This window comes from Vombatus ursinus, unplaced genomic scaffold (genome assembly GCF_900497805.2).
Source record: "Vombatus ursinus unplaced genomic scaffold, bare-nosed wombat genome assembly UNPS02014813.1, whole genome shotgun sequence".
Lineage (NCBI taxonomy): Eukaryota > Metazoa > Chordata > Mammalia > Diprotodontia > Vombatidae > Vombatus > Vombatus ursinus.
Genome location: NW_020954591.1, coordinates 7,213,364 through 7,233,929, shown reverse-complemented (window position 1 = coordinate 7,233,929; position 20,566 = coordinate 7,213,364). Strand labels below are relative to the sequence as shown.

At 35.5% G+C, this 20,566-nt stretch overlaps 1 protein-coding gene across 2 annotated transcripts in view; it reads left to right on the top strand.

The window, feature by feature from the left end:
- PDS5B (PDS5 cohesin associated factor B) overlaps nt 1-20,566 on the top strand; it is a 153,517-nt gene that overhangs the window by 56,894 nt on the left and 76,057 nt on the right. For both annotated transcript variants that reach the window (XM_027835114.1, XM_027835113.1), the window contains exons 14-17: nt 6,654-6,735; nt 12,457-12,505; nt 18,444-18,583; nt 19,368-19,483. In XM_027835114.1, the coding sequence (XP_027690915.1) occupies nt 6,654-6,735; nt 12,457-12,505; nt 18,444-18,583; nt 19,368-19,483 (387 nt within the window). The remainder of the gene's footprint in view (nt 1-6,653; nt 6,736-12,456; nt 12,506-18,443; nt 18,584-19,367; nt 19,484-20,566) is intronic.

The window sequence follows — 20,566 nt, the reverse complement described above, 5'->3', positions numbered from 1 at the left end:
TTTCTTGAAATATAGCTCTGAAAAAACAGGCTTTAAAAAAAAGCCCATTGTGTTTTAAAAGGAACTACTTGACTATCCTTTTAAACCCATTTCATTGAATGGCCAATAATAGCTTCTAGGACAAGGCTCTGTTGCTCATTGTTTAGTTTTGATGACTTAGAATGAGTGTAGATAGCAGTTGTTTTCAGTTCTGGACAGAAACTTTGAGTATCTTCCCCTTCCAGATTGATATTTTTGTGATGGTAAACTAGATTGTCTCAATTCATACTTAGCCCTTAATCTTTGAATGGGCATTGCCTCAAACAAAATGAGACCTAGGTAAGATTTTAAGTTTAGAAAGGCCAAGGTCACTCACTACACCATAGGCCATTGCCAGTCATCTTGACTTTTGTCTTGTCATTGAACTTTGATGACTATGAAAGAGAGAGTGAGGGTGACTACTTTGTACAGCTCTGCCTCAGTTAAATCCAATTCACTTGCAAGTCAGGACATCACCCTTGTGATGTCATTGGTCTTCTTCAAGAATGAAGGACAAACAACAACTAGGGGCAGCTTGGTGGTGCAGTGGATAAATCACTTATCTATTGAGAAATAGCTATTAGTCTTATGTATTCATGTCTGGTCCCTTAATTTTGTATATCCATTTTTTATCCAGTGTTTTTGATGCAGAGCTTCTCCCTCACCCCTGTTAGTTTTTTTCCCCCTTAATCTAGTTGTGTTTATTTTGTTTTGACAAAAGCTTGTTAATTTTTTTAAATGAAAGCTGTCAATTTTTTCTCTTTGTGTTCACCTCTGTCAGTGGAATCTTTTCAATAGCACTTCATGTATGGTCTGGAAGATGGTTTAGAAATTAATTTTTTCCTGAAAGAATCAATAAAGTTGATGAAAGTTTTTCCTTTTGTGTTGGTGTTAAATTTCCAATGAAATAGCTCTGGTATTTCAGAAAAAAAAAACCATGAGGCTTGAAGATACGCAATAGACATGATATTTTTGGCTTTGAAATGCTGAAAGAAAATTTTATTTAATTTTTATTTTTCATCAACAAATATTCACTTCCACTCTCTCCTTCCTCTGTTAAGAAAGCAAAACAAAACCCCAGTTACAAATATGTATGGTCAAACAAAACAAATTCCAGCATTGGCCAAATCCAAGCAAAATATGTCTACTTCCAGCATTGGCTACATCCAAACAAAATGTCTCTCTGTCAGAGTTGGGTAGCATGTTGCATATCAGTCTTTTGAAATCATGGTTGCTCATTGTGTTGAACAGTGTTCCTAAGACTTTCAAAGTTCTTCGTCTTTCCAACGTTGTATTTATATAAATTGTTCTCCTGTTTCTGCTCACTTCATTTTGCCTCAGTTGTTTCCAGTGTGCTCAGGTTTCTGTGGAACTATCTTTTGTATCATTTCTTATAGCAAAATAGTATTTCATCACATTTATATATCATAATTTGTTTGGCCATTCCCCAAACGGTGGGCATCCCTCAGTTTCCAATTCTTTGCCATTGCAAAGAGAGCTATTATAAATATTTTTGTACATATGGGCTGTTTTCCTCTTTGAACTTTTTGTGGTATATGTCTAGTAGTGGTATGTGGTATTACTGGGCCAGAAAGTATGTGCAGTTTAATAATTTATTGGACATACATAGTTCCAAATTGCTTTCTAGAATGGTTGGACTAGATCCCATTCCAGCAAGCAGGCCAGTGTTGTTGGATCATAGAGGATGCAGAGAGGTATAAAGTGTAAGAAGGCTGGAAAGTAGGAAGAGGCCAGGCTCTAAAGGGCTTTAAAAGTCAAAGGATCTTATATTTGATTTTGGAGGCGAGAGGGAGCCACTAGAGATAACTGAATAAGGGAGGATGGGAGGAGTGACATGGTCAGACCTGCACTTTATTTTTTTGGGAGGGGGAGGGGCAATTGGGATTAAGTGACTTGCCTAGGGTCACACAGCTAGTAAATGTCTGAGGCCAAATTTGAACATGGGTTCTCCTGACTCTAGAGCTAGTGCTCTATCCACTGTGCCACCTGACTGTTCTTGGACTTGCACTTTAAAAAGATTTCTTTTGCATTTAGTTGAGAATCATTAGAGTGGGCTGAGACTTGAGGTAGAGACCAACCAGCAAACTATTACGAGTAATCCAGACATGAGGTGATGAGGGCTTGAACCAGGGTGGTGATTGTATGGGAGGAAAGAAGGGGACATATATAACAACTGTTTAGAAGGTATAAGACTTGGTAACAGATTAGATATGTGATGTGACTGCAAGGGAAATCAAGAATGACACAAAAGTTTTGAGACTGGGGGACTGGGAGGATGGTGGTGCCCTGGACAGAAATAGGGAATGTCAGAAGAAGAGAGGGCTATGTGGAAAATAAAATAAATTTTGTTTTGCATCTTTTGAGTTTGAAATGTCTGTGAGACATCCATTTTGTCCAATGGGCTATTGGTGATGTAAGACAGATCAGGAAAGAGATTAGGGCTGGCTTCAAAGAGAATTGAATTATCTGAGAATTTTATCTGCATAGAGATGATAATTGAACCCATGAGAGCTGTTGAAATCTTGAAGGGAGACTATATGGGGGAAGAGAAGATATCCCTGACAGAACTTTGGGGGACACAAAAGGGAAGTGGGTGTGATCTGGGTGAAGATCCTCCAAAGGAGACTCACTGAGAAGGAGCAATCAGAAAGGTAAAAGGAGAACCAGGAGAAAGCAGTGTCATGAACATTTAGAGAAAAGACAAGCATCAAGAAAGGGTGATTCTAGGTGTCAAAGACTTGAGATTTCAAAGAGGATAAGGATTGAGAGAAAGTTATTAGACTTGTCAATTAACCGAGCATCAGTAACTTGGGAGAGCAGTTTCAGTTACATGGTGAGGTCAGAAACTTGACCACAGAAAGTTAGGAAGACAATAAGAGAAAAGGAGATGAAGACACTGATTGCAGTCAGCCTTCTTAAGGAGTTCAGCCATGAAAGGGAGGAGAGATATAGGATGATAGCTAGCAGGGATGGATGGATCAAGTGAAGGTTTCTTCAGAAAGAGAGAAACATGGGTATGTTTGTAGGCAGGAAGGAAGGTATTACTAGATCGGGAAAGACTGAAGATTAGTAAGAGAGTGGGGGTGATTTAGGGGCCAGTTTGCTGGTAAAGAGAGGATGAAGTTGGTTCACCTGTGCACGTGGAGGGGTTAGCTTTAGCAAGGATAGAGGCTGTCTCTTCATATGAGTCAAGGTTGAAGAAGAAAGGATAGCTGAAGACATTTGAGTAGGTGAGATGAAGGGGAAAAAGAATGCATTTGTCAAATGGCCTTAATTTTTTCAGTAAAACATATGATATTCATTACTTTTAGATGATTTGTGTGATGGGAGGGAATAACATGGAAAGCTTGAGGAGAGATGAGAAGTTTGGAAAAGATACCACAGTGAGTGAGATGGTTAATTGATTTGGACGTGCAAAATAATTGCCTTACTGCCGTGAAGGTGCAATGAAGATTACATAACAAATTTGTGGTTCCAGTCAGCATGATTTTGTGATTTTTGCCATCTAGGTTTAGCAGCATGTATATCCATATAGGAGTGAAGTCTGTTTGTTGGTTATGGGAGTCATTGAAGGTCGAGACGTAGCCAGACATGGTCAGCGTAGGATAAAGAGATGAGTCTGGAGTATCGAAGATGGTATGTAGTTGAACACCAAAGGTCAAATTATGAAAGACAGGAGAATATAGCCATTGTAGATGTGATGGCCTGAGAAAGAACTGAAGGGTAGAAAGATTGATGGTGGGGGTGAGTTCAAAGACCAGGGTTGTGTTGTAAGACAGAAGGAAAAAAATAATAGCTGATGATCATTCTCCTATGTAGTGAAACCTGATGCAAAATAGGTATTTCTGCCTCCTCGTGACCATCATCATCCTCTCCAGATCAACCAATGATCCTCTATTTTTTTTTTTCCTTAGCATTCATTGTATGGCAGTTCTCTTGTATTTGTCTTCATTTATCTCCCCTTTTGTCTTTATATTTTAAAATCTGATTTTTAAAATCATGAGTTAGGAATTCTGGTTTATGTCTGCATTTGTCTTTTTATCTTTATCTTTTTAAACAACTTCCTCTTTTTTTCCTCATCAAACTGGTTTGTATTGTCAACACTTAATTTTTGAGAGCCTCTAATTTCTGTTAAGCATATCTTCCCTGTGGACAGTTTTATCATGGGATTCTAATTATCCTTTTTTCGACATTGAAGTTCTTCTCCCTTCAGTTTATGATGCACACCTGAACTTGCCTTCTGTTTCTTATGTGTTATGAATTCTAAGATTTCATAGTCATGCCCACCCTATTACTTTGATCACCAATCCCTTCTTTGGTAAAATCTCATTCATAATACTTAGCTTTCCTCATGGTACAATGATGTGGAAAATTCAGAATGGTAATGGAGGGCAATCCAAGTATTTATGTATATATATGTACATATATGTGGTTGTGAAAGGGAAGAGAGATCTTTTAAAATGTACTTGAGTATGTGGAACTCTAACATTTGGGGTATGCATATGGCTTAAAAATTTCTAGAATATATAACTCAGTGAAGAAGTAGAAGTATTCCAATTCCTCCCACTTTCTCTGTTCACTACTCTTACTCCTAATTCCATGGTTTTAATAGTCTCTATCAGAGGAGTCAGACTCAGGACGAGATGATAATATACAGCCTGCAAAGTTCCACATTATGGCCTGAACCAGATCAAAATGAAATTTGGAACTGATTATTAATTTAAATAAAAATACTGTAAGACATAGATAATTAGTTTGTGGTTTTCTAAGTCAGTATTTGAGTTTGACACCACTGGTCTGTATCTCCCCTGCCACCCTAGCTCTCCCCCCTGCCCCCCAGTTAAAAAAAAATAGCCAGGTGTAATGGAAATGCCTCTTGTTCTGGAATCCAAATACATGGTTTCACATCTTGCCTCTGTATGAGCTTGGGCAAGTCACTAACCTCTCTGGTCCTCGTTATCCTCATTTATGAAATGAAGAAGTTGAACACAATGGCTTCTAAGATCCCTGCCAGATGAAACCTGTGATCTCTTTGGTCTGGCCTTGCCTGTGTAATCTTGTGCAGCAAATTTAAGCAGATAAATAATGCTTGTGGCTTGGAAGATCTTTCTCTTCTAGACCAGCGCTGTTGAACTCAAATAGAGAGGGATCTCTGCAATTCTGACATGTAGGCCATGACACTTCTGCTCTAGATGTTATATAAATCAGTTACTCTCAGATAAGCAGTAGTTCCTAGAATGTATTCTATCCATCATCATTGTCATAAAGGAGCTCTTTGATATCTCAAGTTCCACAGGAATTTTTTGGTCATGCTTCCAAAGTACTACATCCTGCAACTTTTATGAGAAAAATAATTATATTTTTTAAAAGGATCAGACTGATTTTTTGTTTAGGCAAGGACAATTTACAAGCAATCCATGTGTAAAAGAGGATCTCAGTATATATAATAGATCTGTATCAGAATATTTTCATTTATATAATTCAGTATTTTCCCTAAGATGATAAATTCAGAGGTGCTTCATCTTTATTGATAGTTGATTTTCAGTTGATAGTATGTCATGATATTTAAAGATTATCAGTGTTCCTGGGTTTTTAAATGTATTAGAGGAGCTTATGATTTAAAGGAGTCCTTCATGGTTCATTAAAAAAACAAATAATTCTTATATAATGTAAAAAAATAATTCTTATGTTGTTTTTAATTTGTCTTTGCCCATATTTTATTATTCAGCCCTAACTAGTCTCTAAAGTCATTCAAATTATATATATGTTGTTGTCGTTCAGTCATTTCATTCTTGTCTCTGATCCCATTTGGGGTTTTCTTGGCAAAGGTACTTGGCAAAAGTGGTTTGCCATTTCTTTCTCAAGCTCATTTTACAGATGAGGAACTGAGATAAACAGGATCGAGAGACTTGCCTAGAGTCATACAGCTGATCAAGTGTCTGAGGCCAGATTTGAATTCAGGAAAATGAGTCTTCCTGATTCCAGGTCTGTCACTCTAGTTACTGCACCACCTAGATGCTTTAGCTATACATATACACACATATATATGTACACATACTTTACATATATACATAGAGACTTGTACACATATCAGTGTCAGAAAAATGAGCCAAATATTGCTGAAATTGTTTTGCTTGACTTCTAATTCTAGGATTTTGCATTTGGTTAATTAAAGGATTTACCAGTTATTGTGTGATGTTTGGTGTTTTGTTTCTATTTTTGTTTTTTTTACTATGTTGGGGTTTTTTTTTCACGTTTATAAAGTCTCATTTCCTCTTCAAGTTGATATTGCTACCTTTGTCCCCTAATCATAGCTTTTGTAGTTTAATATTGTTTCAATTAAATCACTGTTAGGATATTGTCTTAAGCAGTTATTCATAATGCAGTTGCTAATCCTTTTTATAATAGTTGTATAGGAATGATTAGCTGGAAATTGGCCATAGTTTAAAAAATAAATAAATTCTTAGTGGTGGTGGTGGTGATAAAATATGTAGATATAAATTTGGAGTTATTAGGAATTATGAATGCTATATAATATTTGAGACATTAATATTGTTAGAGTATTATTAAGGTTTCTCTTTTGGGGTTTATATTTATCTGTTGATATTTTTCAGAGCATTGAATGAAATGTGGAAATGTCAAAACCTTCTCCGGCATCAAGTAAAGGATTTGCTAGATTTAATCAAACAACCCAAAGTAAGTGTTTTTTTTTTTTTTTTTAAATTTTTATTGCTTAAATTATTTTTGGTATTGAATTAGTGCATTGTTTTCTCAGTTTAAACATGGCATTAGGGGTAGAGGGCCAGAGTTGCAGTCAAGAGGACATGCAAGCTTGTTTTGCTCATTTGCTGACCCTGGACAGACCACTTAATCTTTTATTGTTACAGGCAGATTTCTAAGACTATAGAATTGCAGATAAATTGTGACTCTTCATTAGTAGACGGAGTTTTCAATTTAGGAGTTCTCTAGACTGATTAAATCATTGTTCTAGACCAGGGGTGGGGAACCTGCGGCCTTGAGGCCACATGTGGCCTTCTAGTCCTTGGGTGCAGCCTTTTGACTGAGTCCAAGTTTTACAGAACAAATTCTTTTATTAAGGGGATTTGTTCTGTGAAGTTTGGATTCAATCAAAGGGCTGCACTTGAGGACCTAGAGGGCCACATGTGGCCTTGAGACCCTAGGTTCTCCACTGTGGGATTCTAGACTTTACCACCAACAGCTCTTCCCCCAGCACACATACACATATACACACACAGAATACACACAAAAACAGAGAAAAATTTGCTTACTGTTTCTTGCTTTGCATAGTGTAGTACTAGATATTTCTTGTGACATTTATAAGAAATGTCTCTTCTTTTAACATTTTTACATTTTAAGGCATCAAAAAAGTCCAAACCATTATTTTATTCTGAACTTATCAAAGGCCCAGAAACATGAACATTTCCATATATAAAGTGGAACAAAAAAAGAGAGGTGTATATAAATCTTTATTTTCTATGACTAGCTTAGAAAACGAGTACATAAGAAATTCATCACATTGCCTTTTTAAAAAAGGCATAGTAGTATCATCTTGCTTTAGGTAAAAGAATGGGTTTGAGGAGAAGGGGAATGAAGGGTTGTTGGAGAGAGAAAAACTGAGTATAAAATGAAATTTTATCTGCAGTCCTGTGTTCTGTGGGTCTGCTTCCTAACTCGTCCAAATACTTTCTCTGCACCCAGTTCTTGAGTATCCGCTGTCACTTCTCATGAAAAGACAGTTGCATTAATTGTAGAAACAACAGACAGGATTGGAGTGTTGCAGAGTGAAATGAACAGAACCAGCAGAATAGTTTATACAGTGACAACAGTATCGTAAAAATAAAGAACTTTAAAAGATTTAGGAACTTTGATCAGCGTAATGAATAATCGTGAATCCAATAGATTTACTAGTCCACGAAACATATTTTCATCATCATCTTTATCATCCTTTCCTCTGCTCTTAGGAAAGCATCTCTGCAAGTAGTCTTCTTATTTACATTTTTTGCCGTTTTGGATATGTGATGGAACAAATTCTTTCACTCATACTGCATGCTTAACTCTGCATCGGTTTATATAAATCTTTCCATCTTTCTGTGTATTAGTCACATTCATAATTTCTTACATCACAGAAATATTCCATTACATTAATGTGCCAAAATTTTTTTTAACCATTCTCCAGTTGACGGGCATCTACTTTGTTTCCAGTATTTTGCTATCAAAAAAAAATGCTGCAATAAATATTTTTGTATATAAGAGGACTTTTTTTCTTGGCAGTGGCTTCCTTGTGATATAAGCCAGGCAATGAAATCTCTAAATTGGGTATAGCCTTTTTGTTTGCTTCATTTGCATAATTCCAAATAGCTTTCCAAAATGGTTATACTAATCTGTAGCTCTACTAACAAAATCCTTTAGTGTGCCTATCTTCCTTCATCTCCTTCAGCATCAACTGTGGTCATTTTTTTGGTCATCTTTGCCAGTTTTCTGAGTGTGATATGAAACCTCAAGGTTGTTTTCATTTGTACTTATCTTATTGTTGGTAATTTGGAGCATTCTTTCATGTGGTTATTAATATTTTGCAGTTTTAAGAGTGTTTATTGTCCAAGTTATGACAATTCAATTCTGAATGTGTATATGTATATTATAGAGAGATGATAGATGAGCTACGTGTATGTGTGTATATGAGTGTGTGTGTATGTATCTATGTTTCGACAGAAACTGCAAAAGGATAATGAATTAGATCTAAACTTGAATTAGGAGGAGGATGGCTCCAAATGTTTTCCTTTCATGAAAGAAAGGTCTACCTTGTCATTACCAATATTCTGTTTGTGGAGTTGTCATAAGTTGGAGTTGTCCAAGTCATGATGTACTGATGATTTAACAGTTGAAAATGAGCATCACCCAAAGTACAATGGTGAGCCACATTGTGGGTGTGATTGTGCTGTAGCACATTTCAAATAGTGAACTAGGGCAAACAGCAAAGGATATCATCAAAGAAATATATATTAGAAAAGAGATAGACTAGGTTGTCCTGCAAGGGAGAAGGTTAATTGGTGGATAGCCTTTCTATTTCAATTGTCTGGTCTCAGTGTTAACTCTTAGAGGACCTCAGCAGGTTGAGTTGTTGTTGTTCACTTAAGGGACAATATGGACAAAAGTTGCAGAGTATGGATAGATATGGTTAAGTTTCAGAGAAAATCTTGGGAGATAATACTTAAAGTATTACCACGTTAAGTAGGATCACAAATCCGTTTGAGTATCATTTCTTTTTCTTTTTATGGCTGTGTGCACAATTGGAAATGGCTTTCATTATTTATTTTTGTTTCTTTAAATTTTTTTTTCCCCAGTAAACAAAGTTCTGTCTCCCCCCTCTTCCTCTGCCCACCCCACCCCACTCTGGTTGAGAAAGTAAGAAAAACAAAACCCTTGTTAGAAATAAGTATAGTCAAGCAAAATGAATTTCTACATTGGCCATGTCAAAAAAATGTCTCATTCTGTACTTTTGGAAGTGGGTAACATTTCATGGACTAATGAGTCCGTTATAATCATGTTTTTTCATTATGCTGATTAGAATTCCAAAGTCTTCCAAAGTTCTTTGTCTTTATGATATTGTTGTCATTATGTAAATTGTTCTTCTGGTTCTGTTCATTCTGCATCAATTCATACAAATCTTCCCAGTTTTATCTGAAACCATCCCCTTCATTATTTTTTACAGTGTAGTAGTATTCCATCACATTTATATATTGTAACTTATTTAGCCATTCCTCAATAGGAATAAACATCTATTCAGATTCCCATTCTTTGCTACCTTAGAAAGAGCTATAAATCTTTTTGTACATTCTCCCCCCCCCACCCATGATTAATTCCTACTTTAATCTGCCATTCCTCCTAAGTCCCTTTTTGTTCCTCCCCTTACCCTCTTAATTCTCTTTTGGATGAAATTCTCTTAATTCTCTTTTGGGTGAAAAGTATTTCTGTACCCAACTCTGTGTATTATTCCTTCCTTTGACCAGTTCAGATGAAAAGTTTAATTTCAGCAGCCTCTTCTCTGCCCCCGTCCCCTTGATCAGAGGGTTTAGAGGGGACACATCATCTCCTCAGATAAGAATGTAAGCAGTTTATTCTTATTTGATCCCTTGTGATTATTGATTCATGTTTACCTTCTTGTTTTTTTCTCAACTACTGTGTTTGACCTTCAAAGTTTCTATGAAGCTTTCTTCTTTTCATCAAGAAAGCTTGGAGGTGTCCTCTATTTCAGTAAAGGTTTATCTTTTCCCCCGTAGGAGTATACTTAGTTTTGCTTGTTAAGTTATTTTTGGCTGTAAACCTCTATCCTTTTCCTTCTGGGATATTGTATCCCAAGCTCTCTATTTCTTTATGGTATTGGCAGCTAAATCATGTGTGATGCTAGCCATGACTCCTTGGTACTTGAATTCTTTCTTTTTGGCTGCTTCAATTTTTTTTTTCTTTAAACCTGGAAGCTCAGGATTTTGGCTATAATGTTCTTGAGAGTTTTCATTTTAGGGTTTCTTTCAGTAAATTACTGATTGATTCTTTCATTTTTCATTTTGCTATCTAGTTCTAAGAGATTTGGGCAGTTTTAGGATTTCTTGAAATTTAGGCTTTAGGCTCTTGTTTTGGTCATGGCTTGCAAGTAGACCAGTGCTTGTTTTTTTTTTTTCCTTGATCTGTTTTTCAGGTCAAAAGAAATTTTTTTTTTTTGTTTTGCTATGTGTTTCTTTAGATTTTCTTTTTTTTCAGTCTTTTGACTTTGTTTTAATATTTCTTATTTTCTCGTGTGGAGTCATTGACTTCTATTTGGTCTATTCTAATTTTAAGGAAATTTGTTACTTGGGCAAGATTGGCCAAGCTGTTAATTCCCTTTCCAGTTCCTTCTTGCATACTTACCATTTCTTTTCCAGTTTTTCCTTCTAATACTCTCATTTCATTGATAAAATCATTGTTTTAACTTAACAAAATTATTGCTTTACATCTTTTCAAAATTCTAGTTGAATTTGTTTCTGGTCTGTGGTTTTCTTTGAAGCTTTACTTGTATATGTTTTGGAGTCTCTCTTTTTCTGGGTTTATATCTTGAGTGTCCCCTGCCACCAAAATAGCCTTGTTATGATGGGGTTCTGTTTTTATTTTTTTCATTTCAGCCTACTTCCTATTTTTCAACTTTATGTTAGAGCAAGGCCCTATACATTTCTGGAGGGAGTGCTTGGGCTGGTTCTGCTATTTCCTGGAGTATTAAGTTTTGTCTTATTCTAGGATCTCAGGGACAGTTCATTCTGGATATCTGCAAGCTTTTAGTACTACCCATGTGGTCTGTACCAGTGCAGTATCTAATTGCTGCCCTTCTGGTTTGAATTTGGATTCCTGATTTAAGTTTGGATCTGAGCAGTAGTAGACTGCTGCTGGACTTAGCCACTGACAACCAACTAGGAAGTTCTGTTGGTTCAGAGTGACAGAACTGCAGACTTGTCTTTGCTTTGAGATTCTTGCCTTTGTTATTCCTATAACTTTCTGCTACTCTGCCATTTTGGCTCCTGTCCCATTGGAGTATTATTTCAAAGAGAATTCAACTTTACCTTGTTCCACCAACAGAAATGAGGTGGAGAGTTCTTTTTTCTCTATATGCACTTAGAAAACTGAAGCCTTTTAAACTTGGATTTTTTGTGTTGCCACAGCATAAAGCATTGAAAAACATGTCTGTGAATTACATAGGAAGTATTTGTTAACCATAAAAAGCATAATGAAAAATTTAAACTCTGATGTTCCTGCATGTAATAGAATGTTGCGGGAAATTGGCATATTGTTGACCTAAAATTACCTTGTTTAGGGAAATCTGCTGCAAATTCATCTAATTGGCAGGCACGTTTTCCAGAATAGAAACTTAGCTATTAAGATAAAGATGTTTTTGGAATTTAAAAGTTATGTTCTTTTTAAGATGGATATTGACATGTTATCAATGCATATCAGCACAAAACATTTACCTTGCCTTTTATCAATGGCACCAAGTCTTTTGAATGGAGAACATCACTAAGTCATGCTTTTAAAATTATATATGATGAGTTAACTTTTTAATAAAATGTATAATTTATAATGAAAATTAATGGAGGCATCATGATTTAGTAGAGTACAGACTCAACTCGTATTCAAGATTTATGTGGATTTAAATATCATCTTTAATTCTTACGAAGTTTGTGATCCTGGATAAGTCAGTTAACCTTTCTGAGCCTCAGTGAACTAACTCCCTAGGATTTTTATTAAATCAGACTGGATATCTGTGTGATGGAGAGGTTTCCCATGCTCATGAAATAAAAAATCCTTTACATATTTATATATAATGAAAATTTTTTGCAATAATTTATAATTTTGTGTTTTTTTTGTGACTTACAGACAGATGCCAGTGGTAAAGCCATATTTTCAAAAGTGATGATAATTACAAGTAAGTCATTTAAAGTCTTTCATATAATTCTCAAGATTGAATTTAAATAACCCTTTTTTTACATGTGAATTTTAAGTATTTTGTATAGTTGCCTGTAAATGGTAATAGAACATAATAGGAAGAGTAGATACACTGTCATCCTTACCAGCTTTCTTGCTAGTTTTTGTGATTTGCAGTTTTTTTGATGTTCTCTTTCTGTGTGTGATGCTGAGTATGTTTTAGGGGAGAAGCAATGAGGATAGTTGTATGTTCATGTCCCCTCAAATACTTTTATCTTCTAGTTCCTCTGTGTACACAACTCCAATTTCTACCAACTTCAGTCCACCTCAGCCACACGTCACAATGATCATACCATTGATGAGAACATCACCCATAATTTTTCCAACTCTATGTAGAATATTGAAATTCCTCCAGATGATCATAACCTCTTCTTATATCTCCCCCTGTGCCTCATCCTTCATAAATCTCTTCTCAATATTCACCATGACTTAATCTTCCCCATTCTCTCTATCCCCCTATGTACTTCTACTCTGTTACTCCTGTTTTGGTCTCTTTTTCTTCATTCAACCATAGATTGTCAACTATATTTGAGTCCTTTACCCCTCCTGTCATATTATTAATCTTGCCTTGCTTGAACCCTTAACCCCATTACTCATCCTATTCGCATGCTATGGAATTTTCCTGGAGAAAATCAAACAAACAACCATGCCAACTGAACTCATTATAAATTTATGTTATCTAGTCTAAACTGGGCCTTCACTAGTACATGGCAGTAATTCTTCACTATTTGATTGTATATCACACTTTTGACATGCGCTTTTCAAAATCTTATCTTTTTTTCTCAGACCTCCTGTTACACCTACCTCAGCAGGGGTCTTTGCCTCCTACTTTAATAGAGGACATCTATTATGAACTCCTACTTCTTCCTCACTTTGCATATATCTCGAAGTCCATCTTCATTATCTTTTGTTCTCTCCACCTTTGCCAAGTCTTTTGGGGAAGATTTTCTTTACCAAATCTCACTCTTTCGCATATACTCTTAAATCCTATTTATTCTGGGAACTCTACTCTTTTATCATTTCCTTTCTTTCTATCATCTTTAGTCTTTTTCATCCATTTTATTCTCCACTTGCCTACAAACATTCCCAGATCTCCTTTATCCTTAAAAAAAAACCCTTCCCATGACTCTCAATCCCCTCAAGCCACAGTATGATATGTCTTGTACTATTCGTAGCCAAACTACCAGAAATTGTTGTCTTTGTTAACTCTGTTTCCTCATTTCCACTCACATTTTAGATCCTTGTTATCTGGCTTCTTAGCCTCACTACTCAATTGAAATTGCTTTGTCTAGTATTATCAACTCCTAACTATGGAATCCCGTATCCTTTTCTTAGTCTTGACCTCTCAGCATCTTCTGTCATATTCTATCACTTCTCTTTCTGAATATTCTTTTTTCCCTATGTTTTTCTATCTAACATTTCTCACTCTTAGTTCTCCTGTTTCTCTCATCATTCATTATTCGTCTCCTTTTGGTGTGGACCATTATCATCTTTCTTCTGTTCATTAAGTATGGCTGTCCCCATGGTTCTGTTCATGGCCCTTGTCTTTCTCTGATATAGTATAAGCTCCTTTAGGGCAGGGATTGTCACACTTTCATATTTTTATCTACAGTACCTGGCCCAGTACCTAGCTCATAAATGCTTTATAAAATTCTTGTTGATGATTCATGATTCATGAGCTCTCATTGGGTTCAGTTATATATATGCGTATAATTCCCAAGTTTACATTTCTGTCTCTCATCTTTCTCCTGAACTCTGGTTTTGAATTATAGATTGCCTACTATATATCTCTACCTAGATATCAGATATCTGATAAGTATCTTAAATTTGACATGTGTGAAGTTGAACCCTCCCCTCTCCTGCATCCAGAACCATCCTTTTTCACAAAACTCCATTTCTGTTGGCAGTACCACTATCCTTTCAGTTTTCCCCACTCTGTGCCATCCTCCATACAGCTGCCAAAGTGATTTTTCTTAATAAGGACGAGTCTGACCAGGTCATTCCCCTACTCCATTGGCTCCTTATTGCCTCTAGAATGAAATATAAACTCCTCAGTTTGGTTTTTAGTGACTTCCCAATCAGTTTTCAACTCATCTCTCCAGCCTCATTGTGTATCTTTCCTTTTCTTTATACAATCCAGACAAACTGGCCTTTTCTATGTTCCTCATAAGATAATGCCATCTCTCATCTCTGTGCCTTTGCTCTAGCAGTCCCCCATACCTGGGATGCTCTTCTTTCTTAACTCGGCTTCATAAAGTCCCGTCTTCATGCAAGATGAAGTTCAGGCCCTGTCATGTATGTGAAGTCTTTCTTGTCCATTTCATCAGCTACTGTTCTCCACTTCAGACTGACTTGTATTTATCTACCTTTTACTTATTTTGTATTTATTCTCCCTATAATTATTCACAGCCAAGTGGCACAATGGATAGAGCACTGGCCCTGAAGTCAGGAGGACCTGAGTTGAAATCCGGCGTCAGACCAAACGCTTGACACTTGCTAGCTGTGTGACGCTGGGCAAGTCATTTAAGCCCAATTGCCTAAAAAAATAAAAATTATTCTGAATATACTTACATATATATGTGTACACATACACATATTCATACCCATACACACGAGACCATCTCCAGTCATCATGATCTGTGTCTTGCCGCTGGATGCAGATGGCTGTAGAGGAGAAAGTGAGGCTAATGACTTTGCATAGCCCTCCCTCACTTAAAGTTAATTCACTTGCAAGTCATAGTATCACCTTCCTGATACCATGGTCCTCTTTAAGAATGAAGGACAAACAACATTACCCTGATTTGTAACCTTGGAGTCATCCTTTTTTTTTTTTTTTTTTGGATGAGGCATTTGGGGTTAAATGACTTGCCCAGGGTCACACAGCTAGTAGGTGCTGAGTGTCTGATCTGAGGCCAGATTTGAACTCAGGTCCTCCTGATTCCAGACCCAGGGCTCTATCCACTGAGCCACATACCTGCCCTTCATCCTTAACTTTTAAGTCTTCTTTGTTAACCCCACACCTTTTTTTTTTTAAACCCCACATCTTTTTAATCCTTACTTGTCTCTTCACTAACTCAGTTTCCAGTCTAGTTCCTGTTCTTTTCATCTTTTTCCTGGGTTATAATAACCTTCCCTCTCTAATCTATACAGCTGCCAAATTGATATTCCTAAATCACAGATTTCACCATGTTACCTCTTTTACTGAAAAATATTCAATGGCTCCCATTGCCTCTAGAGTATGAAATATGAATTTGTTATCCTAGCAGTTTATAGTCTCTTTGCCTTAGCGTAAGTGAGCGCTCACATCTGTAATGTACTCCTTCCTCACCTCTCTGCTTCGTTGAATCTCTTCCTCTAAAGCATAGTTCAAGTACTTCTGTTTCTGTGAGATATCCCGTAATTCCTACCAGTTATTCATGCGCTCTCCCTCCTGAAATTACTTTATGTATACTTTGTATTTCCTTATGTACATATTGTATCACACCACTAGAATGCTAGCTCCTAGAATAGGACTGTTACATATTTTATCTTTATTTCCCAAGCTTCTAATTGTATCAGAATTGTTAGTTAAAGGATTGGTACATAGAAACTTTATGGAACTACTCTATTACCCACATTTCCTTTCCTTCTTTTCAGGGAATACTGTTTTCTATTCAGTGTAGAAAATCCATCATTGCTTTTGTCAAGTTAAGTCAGCAACCATTTATTGAGCACTTATTTGCCAGGCATCATGTTAAGTGCTGGGAATATCCATCAGCAGAAAGAAAGACACTCATTCTTAAGGAGTGAATACTTTGATTGGGGAGGGGGGGAGACAACACATAAAAGGCACCTGAAAGGTGGGGTGGGGGGGTAGGTAGAGGAAAAGAGATGAAACTTCCCAGCCCGGTGACATGGAAGAGAAAGTCTGAAGAGTCCAGTATGCATCCTGGTCATAAATGACAACATAGTTGGCCTGGGCATCCTCCTTAAATTTAGGTTTTGAGATGAACAAGCCAATCAGAGAGAACCGAGTTGTTGGAGTATGAGGAAAATTTTCTATATAGAATAATTTCTCGGAATGTGAATTTATGTTCAGCTTTAACTTCACAGTTAATGCTCTGATTAACTAAAGTTTAGGTTAATGATATATATTAATTCTATGAGAACTTCTTTGATATTACTACTTTACTCACAATTATTCTAGATCAGATACCAGGAATTACCTAATAGGCCCTATCATTGAACATAGAGAACAACAACAACAAAAAGAATATTAGAGCCCAAGGTATTTTTAGTCCATGACTACATTCATCTCTCCTGGGGGAATGAAGAGAGATGGAGGCTGCTTGTAAATCATTTCTTCCATGCCCTTCCCTGCCAGATAAACAAACAAACAAAAAGGTTGTTCTGCTGTAATACTTTTTCTTCTTTGTCACTTAATTGTTTTGTGAACATGGGCAGCTTATTTAACTTTTCCATGACTCAATTGTCTCATCTTTAAAGTGAGGATAATAATACTTGGAATACCAACTTCACAAGATTATGAGTCTCAAATGGGACAATGCATGTAAAGCATTTTGCACAATTTAAAATATAAATTGTTACTCCAGATGCATGGTTGTGGACATAGTGGGGAGTGTTCTTCCAGAGCCCCAGCTGTGGTTAGTCCCAACAAAACACTTCGGTGAGTGGCATGTGTTAAACTGAAGAAAGAAGAAAATGTGGTTTCTGAACTTAGGACCTAAGAAAGTTTGGATTTTGGAGAAATAAGATTTTAAAGAAGCAGTATGGTTAAGTGGTAGAGTGCTGAACTTGGAGTCAGGAAAAATAGTATTCAGATCTCACCTCTTGAAATAGCTATGTGATAATGGGCTAAGCCTCTCAATTTTGCATCTCAGTCAACCCTCAAACGTCCAAGTTACAGATCCATTGCATTCTGGAAAGGTGGAGGAAGTTTCAATATTGTACCACTTCTATTTAATGTTCAGTTAGCTAGGTTTATGGAATTAGACTTTATGATTCCAGACAAGGATTTAGAGGTTAAATCGGACTGTTATTTGTAATTTATTAAACAAATTATATCAAATATTTTAAACTACATTAATTTATATTCGTTTCACACATATAGACACTGTGTGCTCTAACTTTGTTTAGCATGATCATTGACACTCTCCTCAATATCAGAGAACTCAAGAAATAAATTTAATTATCATGTAAACAATGAGTATTAGTTACTTTTAACATGTATTTTGTTAATTCAGGGATACTATGAGGAAGGTAAGAAAACAATGCTGACTTCTAAAAAGAATTTGCTTTTCTTAATGCAGTTACTGTGCAGTAGCTGTACTGTCTAGAGCTGGTTGCTTCATCTTTGATATTTCCAATTGATCATAATAATCTCTTTGTATGAGGCTTTTCTAATTTGACAAAATGTTCAAAACCAAACACAAAACCAATTGGAGTAAAGCAACATCCTTTAACCAACAAATATTGATAGTTATCACCACTTATAAGGGATAAATCTGTCTAAGAATCTTAACATCAATAGAATTTGGAGAAATTGATGTCCCTGTAGGTTTGACATTTAGTATTATTACATTCTATAAAAAGCTACCTAGGATTAATCAGTTTAGTTCTTTCCAATGTGACCTTCCCATCTTAATGATTGTCTTTCTAAAATGCAGTTCACTTCCACAAACTAACTGGTGACAGACAAATTAGCCTTCTTCAAGTGGGGCTTGACTCTTGGACTGTTTACTGTACCAGTTCCCAAAATCAGATTCATTTTAGGATCAGTAACTCCAAAACTGATGTAAGGGACAGAATACATTCATAATATAAAATTTTGAGAATGTTTTTATTTGCAGTTTAATTTTATTTCCATTATTTATTTAAAGGAAATCTGCCTGATCCTGGTAAGGCTCAGGATTTTATGAAAAAATTCACACAAGTTTTAGAAGATGATGAGAAAATAAGAAACCAATTAGAAATGCTTGTTAGTCCCACATGTTCCTGCAAGCAGGCAGAAGGATGTGTGGTAAGTATAAAATTTCAAATATCTAATATTTTATTTATTTAAAATGTTTTATTTAAGTTTTATTTGTGTATCAGTTACTTGCCAGTTACTCCTACACTCCTCCTAAATCCATTCTCTTAACAGAAATAGTGAAACAAAGAACTGATAGTAATCACATTAGACAAAGTACAAGTAGAATCTCCACCATTCCTGTCTAGTAGGAAAGTGTTTTCATCTACCCTTTGAGATCAATTTTGATAATTTAATCTAAATTCTGAAGTTTTTTGGTATATTTTTCATTTAAGTTAACATAGTCATCATGTATCTAATTCTTTACTTTCTCTTCTCTGTAAGTTCATTCAAGTCTACTGATGTGTTTCTGAATCCATTATATTCATCAGATCATATAACACAGTAATATTCCATTAAATACATAGAATACAATTTGTTTATCTGTTTATCAGGTGATGGTTACTTACTTCATTTACAGTACTTTCCTGTAGCAAAACTTGCTACTCTGAATATTTTGGTACTTATAGGACTTTTCCTTCTGTTACTGACTTCTTTGGAATGTATCTTTCTTAGTGGAATTATTAGGTTAAAGGTTATGAATAATTTAGTAAATTTTCTTGCATTTTTAATTTGATAGATTTGAGAGCATAGCTAAAAATATTTCAGTTTATGGTTTTTTTTTTTTTTTTTTACCACGTGGATGATAGTTGTTCTTCTGAAAACTTATCTTTGATTTTTAATGATTTGGTTTTTAAAAGATTATGTCATTAATATTGTAAAATATATGTTACAGCGTGAAATTACCAAGAAGTTGGGCAACCCCAAACAACCTACAAATCCCTTTCTGGAAATGATTAAATTCCTCCTCGAGAGGATAGCTCCGGTGCATATAGATACTGAATCTATAAGGTATTTGCAAATATGAATGTCTCTTATCCTGTGAACTCTCTCATACTTCTGCAGTGGTATTTCATTTCCCTTGCCTTTTATAGTAATTCTTTATAGTAACCTCTTATTCTTATATTTATTGTCCAGTTTATGGAGTATTACTATCATACTCCTTGCTTGGTTTTGACTGTTGTTTAACATATATCTGCATCACCTGTCCTATCAAATGACAAAGCTCAAGTGATAGATATCAATTTTAGTACTACCCTGAGCAAACTATAATTAGAAAGAAAAACCTACTGCAAAATAGTATGTACTATGTTTAGTGCATTTCAGAATTTAGACATTTCAGAGTTGACTGTTTTAAAGAGCACTGATTGAATGATCATACAAAAATGATTTAAAAAAAATTTTTACCTCTAAAATTGGACTAGCTATATATTTTGTCTCTTTCATAGAAAAAATTTTTATCTCATGTTCTGTACTCCTCGAAGGAAAGATACATAAAAGCTCAAATCTTTTAATGTTTGCTTCCTTTTTCAATGGATTTGAAATTACTTCATTGTCCTAGAAATGTTGTATTAAATGATGCTAAAAATGAATTTGTCTAAAACCTAAAATAGTTTTGTTTTTCAAAGATACTGTGATGGTATTTAGGAAGATATTTGATTTGTTAAATATAAACTAGTGTTTTTCTTTTCCGTTTCAGATGCTTTTTTGTGTTAAGATTTTGACTTCTCCCCATCCAAATCTTATTGTAAATAAATTGAATTTCTTTCCCTTATCAGTTAGCCTGTATACCTTTCTTTTGTTACTTGAGGTATGAAATATGCTTTTTTACTATTATATGTTTGACCACATCCTTCTATTTCTTTGTAGTTCACTTTTCTCATTTCTAAAATGAGGGGACTCAGATTATTTCTAAATTACCTTCAAGCCCTCAGAGTTTCTTTGGTTACTTATCAAAGATGTGATTAAACTATAATGTCAGTCTTAATAGTTGTGTTACCTTAGACAAGTAACTTGGCTTTCTTGGGCCCTGGCTTATTTATTTGTAGAGTAAAGGGATTAGGCTGGATGACATCTGAATGTCCTTCCCTCTCT